The 10,286-nt window shown below is 34.6% G+C and overlaps 1 protein-coding gene across 1 annotated transcript; it reads right to left on the reverse strand.

The window, feature by feature from the left end:
- Positions 1 to 3,518: 3,518 nt before the first annotated feature.
- Positions 3,519 to 10,020, reverse strand: LOC122067984 (subtilisin-like protease SBT4.3). The gene is made up of 9 exons (XM_042631813.1): positions 9,935 to 10,020; positions 9,757 to 9,848; positions 9,410 to 9,647; positions 8,423 to 8,936; positions 7,395 to 7,492; positions 7,090 to 7,311; positions 6,858 to 6,969; positions 4,250 to 4,463; positions 3,519 to 4,143 (listed from the first exon to the last, which is right to left on the reverse strand). The coding sequence occupies exons 1-9, from the start codon at positions 10,018 to 10,020 to the stop codon at positions 3,617 to 3,619; spliced, it is 2,103 nt and encodes a 700-aa protein (XP_042487747.1). The 3' UTR covers positions 3,519 to 3,616.
- Positions 10,021 to 10,286: the final 266 nt, after the last annotated feature.

A 10,286-nucleotide genomic window follows, 5' to 3' on the forward strand; every position in this document is an offset into this window, starting at 1 on the left:
TTTTTTTTTTTTTTCTTTTTCCCCAGTTCCATGTCAAAACATTTTATATTCAAAGTTTGAAATACAGCAACAGAACCATCTTATGCGAAGCTTCAGTTGAAGACCAAAGGTGTGGTTATTATAAGTGAAAATCCTTACCAGTATCAACATTTGATGCTCAATGTAGACCGAGATTCCATACCTCTAGTGGTTGATTTTGGTTGCAGGTTGTGCCCCTACTGATGGCAATACCGATGGTGGGGGTTTCAACTTTGCTTTGTCAATTTGAGTTTTTATTCAGCTGTATTTCTTTTCTCTTTTGTATCTTCGTATTCTCTTTTGTTCTCTTTTTTAACACAAAAAGAAAGCCGGAAACAACAAGATAAAAAGGAAATCAAAGGGAATTCATGCGAAGCATTGAATCAGTTTGGGATGATTCAAATTGGGTATTAAAGACAAGAGACGGAGGCTACAACTATTGGAAATAGGAATTTTTGAGATTCTAGGTGAAAAAGAGTGTTAAATGACTCAAGGTAGTGGACTTACACAGGTCTGAATCTGGAAATGCTAATAGCTTAAAAAATTCAACTCTTTTAGATTGGATCTTTGGGTGAGTTTGACTTCAACTCTTTAAGGTTGAAGGCTCAGCTCATTTAGGCTAATTGAAAGCCCAATCTCTTCAATTATGGGAGAAATTCAACTTGGTTTCATGAGAGAACTCTTTAAGGTTCACAAGAAGCTTAGAGTAACTTTAAATTTTTTTTTTTTATTTAATTGTGTCTCTGCAACTCAAAATTTATCCAATTTATATACTACAACATTTAACTTAGGAAACTACAACCATATTTTAGACTTCCAAGTTGTGACATGGACCAATAAAAAAATACATCTAAAAATAAAACTTAATAGAAAATCTAGATATAGAAAATATAGTTGAGGTCTTTCATTTGTTGAAGTCTCTCATGCCTTAATGCAAGCTTCAAGGTTGAATTTTGATATATGTAAGATTTTTTCACTTTTCAAGTCTAGTTCTAATGCGAAAGCTGAGCTCACAAGTAGAGGAGTCAAAGGAATTGTAGTGAAAATCCACTGAGGTTATGAAGAGTTCAAACCCCATAAAGTTCCTACGGTATCTTAATCGTCGAATCCAATTGAATATGTGGTTTGGTCTATCAATATCTCTGAACTTTCTTGATCTCTTTTTACTAATACCCGCCTTGAATTTCTATTTCTAGTTCGCATTGTATGTAAAATACTCCTAATCATCGAAAGAACTACCAGTATTGATGCAGCACAATCACCCTTAAACAATGTAGACTGAGAGTGAATTCAATAACTTTAAATGTTATTCCTTTGTGCATGTTCCATTGTTGGGACCTTATTTGAAATGTTAAGTGGGGTTGATGGATGAATATATCTAGTGTTGTTTACCTTCACATTGAATATCCTAGTAGTCATTAGATTTTAGGTTTCTTACATTAATATAATGACTCAATATAAACTTTAAATTGACGTCTCTAAAGTCTTTCTGGAATTGATATGGGCCACCCCACCAGTAAAATTGATATTATACTTAATCTTATTTCAGAAGAAAATCTGCCATAAGCATATAAATAGGAAATGAGCACAAAGGAACAAATATAATACAGAATGGAACCCAATACTCAGATACAAACAAGAAAATATGACAACTGAGAACCATAAGACTACTTAATATGAAAAAAAGATCCAAGGTATTGTATTTCCAGAAAAGCAACAAATATGAAGCAGAAATTTTAATTTAAAAAGAACCAAAAAATTATGAGTCATAGGTGAGAAATTTTAACTGAAAATCTTGGGAACTCCTTCCTGAATCACTTCACAGAGAACTTTTTTCTTAAATTAAAAACTTCATTGAGAAACATGTTAATGCAGCAACAATCATATCTCCAAAATTTCACCCCATTCTAGGTCATATTTTTTAATTTAAACCAGCAGTAATCATTCAAAAAAAAAAAAAAAAAAAAAATCTGATTTTTAAGTACAACATGTTAATGTATGTCTAATAAAAATGAATTAAACGAAATCTAAGTTTAGTTATTTAAATAGACAATAATCAGACAATAAGCAACATGACAATTGCAAGCTTTCTTATCACAATGGTTCTAAAATGTCAAGTAAGTTGTACTGAGGCCTTGATGCATCAAGTGAAAAAGTATAGATTTTTCTTCATGTACAAAATTGCAACACCCATAGTGGCCATTCAACGAAGTAAGTCGATGACTTCATCCTTTCTACCCTGTGCACTAAAACCATTTAGTGGTGAAACCTAAACAATGACATCCAGTGAATCCATGAACACTCATCGTCTTGAACTTACTTTTATCCTCATCCAAGAGTCCTACCTTTGAAACCCTATTTATTAATGTGAAATATTTATTTAACCAGGAGGGAAACACTTTGAAGCAATCCTTTGCTGCTTGAAGATCCTCATTTTAAAGGGTTCCATCAAAAATGATATTAAATGGGATCAAATCAGGTTCAAAGTTTGCATCCCTCATTTCTTGCTGCAAACTCCTTGCATTCTCTAGATTACCCTCCTCGCACAAAGATGCCCTCCATGTCTAGTTTTAATCAAACAGAGTTAGACTTTAACCCTGAGCTTTTGTCAATTTCTATTTCTGGTTCATAGCAAGCAAAGCCACCCCCAAATCAGAATATCTAAGCACCACTTCAAGCTAGCAACTTGCATCCAACTGCAATACATCCAAACCCTAAATCAGAAATCAATTTAACAAAAAGTCGACGAAGTCCAGGATTAAAAAGAGGAAGCCATCCATATATTTTCATAACTTCCAATTCCAAGTTCTCTCCTCTTCATACCTTTCACAAGTTTCCTGTTCTTCTTTCCTTCCTACATTATACATAGTCATCGAAAATAGAGAATCGTGAGAGACCTGTAGCTTCTGCTCTTTTGTTTTTTTCTAATATCAAAGGTTTTTTTTTTTTTTTTTTTTTTTTTTTTTTTTTTTTTTTTTTTTTTTTGTCTTTTTAAAAAAGTATACCAAAGAAAGGGAGATGAATAACCACGCCTCTTGTGGGTTATTATGTGTTATATTTTTTTTATCCTTTTTACTAGTTAATAATTACTTCCTCTTTCTACTCTACTTTTTTTTAATTATTTTTTTCCCTTCCATTTAGAGGGGTATTTTGATCAATTAGAAAGTTTTTTTTATAGACGTCGATGGGCTTTTTTGTCTTTTACAAAAAGTATACCAAAGAAAGGGAATACGAACTTTTAATATTAATATAATATATATATATATATATATATTCATAACCATTGCTAATTGTCTATATTTCAACAGTTTTATTCAACTGTTGCTATATTGTACGCTAACATGAATTATTTGGTAGGCAAATGAATTTTTTTTTAGGTAAATTTTTCTTTTTTTTTTCCTGGAAAATCAGCAGTGATATATTAATGTTTCGATATTGAATTTCATTACATCTACAATTGTAGATGGATATATTGTTACATTTAAAGCCCTAATTGGGATTACAAATATATAAGATAAAGATTACAAGAAAACTTGATTGTCTTCATTTGATTAGAGCTTCAAAGACAAATTTTACACATCAATGCAAACAATTCTTTTCATTGATAGGTCCACAAGGCAATGGGACTTCTTACCTTATGTATCCCATCAGACCATAGTAACCAAGTAGAGATGATTGAATCTAGGCCAATTCCTGGCCCGGTTACATGTACAGTGAACTGCTGCTTCTCGTTCAAAGACTTGAAAGATAGAACACTGGGATTAACAGTAACATTTAGTAGTTTTTGGTGTCCAACTATGGCCTTGTATGTAGAATTTGGTAAGCCAACATTGGTAACTGTCCTCGGGAAATATATATCGATTGGTACTCCAACAAGAACTGAAGCACCCATAGAAGGATAGTTTAAAAGAGCATCGGTTCCATTTTCCTTCGCACAAGTGACATTCTCTCCACCAATGGCATTAATTTCATCTGGATTAAAACCCAAGTTGCACAACCCTTGTATATAATCAGTTTTCAGGGTATCATATACAAGACCTGGATGGGTAGCCTTTAGTGGATTAATTTGACCAGAGCCATAAGCCAATTCAGATTCTATATGATGGGAGTCCTTCATGGAAGAAGCTACAAGAAAAATAGAAACAAAGAATTGAGTAGGATGAACACTTAAAACTTAGTTTTGAGACTTCAAGTAGTTTCTTGAATATGGGTCAAGAAATGTCAAAATCACCTGTTGTCATGAGAGCAGATTTAATAGCGGCAGGGGACCATGAGGGGTTAAAAGTTTTGACATAGACAGCAGCAGCAGTTGCATGAGGGCAAGACATGGATGTTCCAGATATAATGTTGTACATTACGTAGCGCTTGTCAACTTCAAAACCTGAAACTGAGGCTTTCGGAGACCATGCTGCTAAGATGTCTACACCCGGGGCACTTAAGTCCGGCTGCCACCAAAAGAAAAAAAAAAAAAAAAAAAAAAAAAAAAATTAGACCTTAATGCTGCTTAAGTAAATGGGGTTTCCTTCCCCCCCCCCCCCCCCTTTATTTCTAGTGAATTATAATGCCTCACTATTTGCCACATGGCAGTGCATTGATTAGTCCATGTGATAGAGGACCAGCAAGCATCTCATTGTTACAATTTCAGTTTAAAATGAATAGATGAAGTGGTTAAAATTTTGAAAGATGCCATTTTGGTAATTTTACTAGAACTCTGAATCAGAGTTTGATCAACTTCATTTGCTTACTTAGTTTGGATTAAAATTTGGACATTGAGATGTATGTGGGGTCCTCCATCACATGGATAAACCCATGTACTGCCAAGTGGCAAATAGTGAATTTTTTAACCTTATTGTTGCTTAACTAAATAGGGATATGGATACTCCAACTGTTAGGTTCTCTCAATGTCAGGAAGGGTGGAGTTGGTTAGGTCGGTTAGTGCAAGCATGCCCATTCAAAAATTTTCTATCTATTTGTAGACTTTCTCTTTGGTTGTTCCTATAGAGTGGCGGATGCACAACTTTATTTGGACGAGGGATGTTGATTCGAGCAAGCAAATATCAGTGAAATGGGACTCTTTGTAAGCCCAAGTTTGAAGGAGGGTTGGGGCTGAGAAGACTCCATGATGTAAATAAAACATTTATTTGTAAACTTGCTAGCAATTAAGCATGAAGATTCTATGATGGGCAGATTTTTTCCTCCTTAGGAGAGTTTAGAAGATCTAATAAATCATCCTTTGTTTTACTTGGTATTAAAAGTATGGGGTTTTATTGCTTCAAAGGAAAGATTCTTTGATACTTGGAGAGATAAAATTCAGTTTTGGAAGGATAGGTGGTTGGAGAGTGGCCCTATTGAGGAGCTCTTGAGCTGTGATGAATCTCCATTCCCAATGGAGCAATTGGTCAAGGATTTCATTTAGGATTTCTCATGGAATTTGCCGCACGTAAATTCTGCTTCCCTGAGAGATATTTTTGCAAGAGTGGAGAATGTGAACATCCATTCTTTCTAGGTGGTAGATAAGTGTTTTCGGAGCCCTTCTTTGTTGGGAGCTTTCTTGATAAAGTGGGCTAGGGAGGAGCTTAGGCGAAGAAATAAAAAAAGTTCCATAGTTTGGAACAATACTCTTCTACCTAGGCAATCCCTCTTTGGGTGAAAATTGATGCATGCAAAACTAGCTATGAAGGAGGATATCCAAGCAAAAGGTATCTATCTGGTATATCGATGTGATATTCGCCATAGTACTTTGAATTCTCAACAACACCTCTTTTTGGACTATAGTTATTCCAAAATGGTATGGAGTAATTTTTCCTCTTTCTTGTTACCTGGGAATCTCAGCCTTCAGTATCTGACTTAGTATCATGGTGGAAAGCTAAGAGCAATCAGGTCCCTTTCAAGGAGGCTTGGTTAGTTGGTCTCATCCTTGTGCCCTTCTTTCTTTGGATGCATGTAATGCTAGAGAGTAGGAAGGGAAATCAATGAGGACAAAGTTGTCCCATGGCAGATCATAGCAGCTATGAGAGAGCAAGTCCTATCTTGTATGAATAAAGTGCCTTCTGTGGCTGATCTAATTTATGCTAGAACATTGGGTGTATTCGTCTTTCTCTTAAAAAGTCTCGTACCCTGGAGATAATTTCGTTTGCACTTCCTCCCTCATGGTTCAAGCTTAATGTGGATGGATGTTCTCTAGATAACCTTGGGAGAGCGGCAGCTGTGTTATTCGTGACTTAAATTCTAAAGTAATGGCATCTTTTGGGATCTTTATAGTAGTAAAAACAAATTATGAAGCTGAATTCCAGAAATTAGTTAAATGTTTAACAGTGGCAAAAGAGCTGAAAATTCAACATTTATGGATTGAATCGGATTCTATAGCTGTCAAAATTGCAGTTAATAGAAAATCTATTCCTTAGTATATTATGCAGGATTGGCTTTTCCTGAGTCCCTATCTTCAAGCCACTCTGTGGAAGATAACTCATTGTTTCAGAGAAGCAAATCCCATTGTGGACTATCTAACCTAATCGGCAGCTCGAAATAGTGCATCTTCTTTTACCCACGTCTTTCCTTGCTCATTGGAGGATGAGCTTTGGGTTGATGTATTGAGTCGGCCTAGGTTCCGTTTCTATAAATGCTGTTTAGTGGGGATTTTATGTCTTTCTTCCCTAGTTGATGGCAATGCTGAAGGTGTGGTGGGGTTAGTTTTTCTTCTTCTCTTCTTTTTTGTTGGTTGTTTCTATTGTCGTTCATGACTCAAGTTGTATTCTATTTCATTTTTCCATTTTCATAAGATCTAAAAAAAAAAAAATTTCTCACTGATAGCACAATTTATTATCTAAAGTTAGAAGTACCTTGAGTATATTTGGTGAAAGAGGGTTGGGTCCTCTGGAAGAGAATGAAACCACTTGTGGAGCTTTAGGATCATGAATATCTTGACTTTTGTAGATCCTTGCCACGGGGATTCTGCACATATGTAGAAATATTGACCCCATTAATGCGAGCTCACAGGTGAAGCTATGGTGCATACATTTCAACGCACAACCATTGACCTATATAATATACAGTGCATGTCTCTCAATTAACCTGGTAGTATTCAAATAGTGCTTTAATTTTTCACCATCAGCAATGCTGACAGATGTTGATGGTAAAGGAAAAGTATAGGCTGTATCATCAGATCCATTATCATCTACCATCACCATTCCTTGAGCATCAGCAAGGGCGGGCCCATTACCATCAGCCAATGTATCGCAGAAAACAATCTTCCCTTTCACTGATTGTTTGTCCAAAGAGCCAGGATTACATGCCCTGAATGAAGAAAGAAAACTACATTAATTAAAAATAAAAAGAAAGAAGAGCGCAAAAATGGGCATCACTGATATGTCTTTTACCTCGCATCGTCCCTGCTAGAGTTAGGTGCTGCATGATCACCTGCATATAAAATTGGGGACGCCTTTTTCTTTGTTGGGAAAGTGTTTACAGCATGTCCCTGATTATCAAAAATGGAAATTAATACTGACAACATTTTATCCAATGAAAGTGGGGAGTAATAAACACAAATTATTATCCATGAAAATAAATAAACAAATATATCACATTCCTTTCCATAAACCCATATGTAAAATTCTTGCTAAAATAGAAGAGTAGAAACAAATTTGAATACATTAAGATTAAGGACATGTTTATTTTAGTGGTAATTTATTTTATAGGAAATGACTAGAAGAAAATAAAATAGTATCATTCTAAAATAATAGCAATATTTTATTGAAATAAAAAAATAAAAGAAATTGAAAATTGAATTCCATTTTGAAAATTTTTATGTTTTCAATAAAAAGTTTTGGCATCTTAGTCTCTAATACAATTACACATATAAAGCACAGAGACCCCATCATTTGGCTGGTCACTGTCCCTCACTCGAGGATGAAAAGAATTAAATTAATAAATAAACAAAACATAGGTTTTTCTTAAATAAATAAAAGTTAATTTAAGAAGACGAAAATTCATTCTAGACGAACAGAGACAAAGAGAAGAAACTATATATATATCAATGAATTATTCAAGGAAAAATGATGACCGGATTTTCTTATTGAAATCCCTAAATAATTTGTAACATTTTGTTTTTCAATGAGAATAAAGCATGTCATTCACACACACATACTCAAAACAAAATGTACAAAATAATCAGTAATTTATAATGACAAGTCACTTTCAAAATTATTGATTTTTTTATTTTTTTTATTTTTAATCTTGACTTCAAGAACTTTTGGGAAAAAAACAATGGACATTCCTAAAAAGGTAATAAATTACAAGTTCTAAATACTCCCATAAAGATGCTATTTAGACCATCCCAAATAACAAATGCATCATGAAGAAAAGGTATGAAAAAAAAAAAAAATGTAACATGAAGAAGCACACTCACCACCATGGTAATCTGTTCGCCTATTGTGACATTGTTGATGATCCGACGATCAGTGCTGCTTGCTGCTACAGTTAACATCCAAGGGGCAACATTTGGGATGGTAAACATGTTTGGTCCATTGTTTCCAGCAGATGTGGAGGTAAGGATCCCTTTCTCCATTGCATGGAATGCTCCAATTGCAATGGGATCCTTCGTAAAAACTTTAGTAAATTCACTCCCAATGGAAACTGATAAGATATCAACACCATCCTTAATTGCATCATCAAATGCAGCCAGGATATCATGGTCATTGCAACCAAAACTCCAACAGACTTTGTAGACAGCGATCCTTGCAGAGGGAACACCTCCTCTTGCAGTCCCTTTAGCAATGCCAAAAAGGCTTATATCTTTAACTTCAACACCGGCTACTGTAGAAGCAGTGTGTGTTCCATGTCCTTCAAAATCACGAGGGGACTTCTCTTCCTCTTCGTTGTATATATTTTCGACATTGTAAAATCGTGCCCCAACAATCTTGCTGTATTTTCCATTGAAAGAAATGTTGAAATCAATCATCATCTTTTTTATAATTTTTATTAAATCATTAGTTCTGTTTGGTTGCAAGAAGAATTTAAAGGGAAGGGAAGTGAAATTTTCATATTTAAAAGAAAAAAAAAATGTTTGAATAAACTGCTTGATTTTTTTAACCATATTTTGTAATGATACATTTTACATGTATTTTTATTTTCCATATTACAGAAAAAAGTTTTGGATGCAAAGTAAAGTTGAATTCTAAAACCAAATATAGAATGATTTGAAGTTAATAATATAGTCACATGTGATAATGATTACATACGTTCTTTTTTAAATATGAAAATTTTACTTCCTTCCCTTTTAATTTCCCTAACAACCAAACATAGCCTGGAAGATTAACAAAGTTGTTCTTGGGTTCTATATGATAAAGGAATCAGTAGAAGAAATATTTTTGGATACAGAGAAGAAAATTCTCACTTGTTACAGGTGAAGTTTTGGCAAATACCCTTCCATTTGCTCGGGGAAGGACCGAATCCATTATCACTGAAGCTCTCAGATTCAGGCCAGATGCCACTGTCAATCACGCCAACAATGACATCACTCTCAACGTTAGGCATTCTTCTAACAGTGGTTGAGAAACCTAAGAAATCCCATGATCTTGTTGTGTGAAGTTGTATGGTTGTACTTGGAAATACAGAGACTACATTTTTCATGCCTGCAAGTTTGTGTATGGTAACATGGTTATTCCTTTCAAACTTTGTTTTTATTAAAAACAAATAACTACAAGGGGAGATACAAAGAGGTTAGTATTCAACAACTAGCACCTCTTATCATTCTTTGCTCTTTCTCTGTTAGTTTAGCTGCAAATCCATCAAAACTGTTTTTATAGCTGTAAACTAAGGATTCTCTAGCAGAGCTGCATCAGAAAAATTAAAACTTGAAGCTTTGGTATCACAGGAAATTCACATTAATATGGAAAGCCAGAAAAACATTTGTACATACCTTTCACTGTCAAGGACTTGTTCTAAGATGCTCAAATGGGTAGATTCTGTGGAGTTGTCATCCGCATACTTTGATAGCGCACCCATATATACAATATAAACCTATGCCAATCATAAGATATATACATGATGTCGACAAAAATTATTTACGTTACTTTCCAAAAACTATTTCAAAGGGAAAAGAATGGTCCTTGGTTGCATGGCCCTTGTGCCAGCATAGGCCAATGAGGAGGCGTACATCTCACTGCCCGTCAGGGAACGTCCTCCCCCCTCCCCCCATCCGAAAAAAGAAAAAAAAATGGATTCTTTCAAAAAGAAAAAAAGAATGAGAAGAAACAACATGATTGTAGATA

This window comes from Macadamia integrifolia, unplaced genomic scaffold (genome assembly GCF_013358625.1).
Source record: "Macadamia integrifolia cultivar HAES 741 unplaced genomic scaffold, SCU_Mint_v3 scaffold3301, whole genome shotgun sequence".
In the NCBI taxonomy this organism is placed as follows: Eukaryota; Viridiplantae; Streptophyta; class Magnoliopsida; order Proteales; family Proteaceae; genus Macadamia; species Macadamia integrifolia.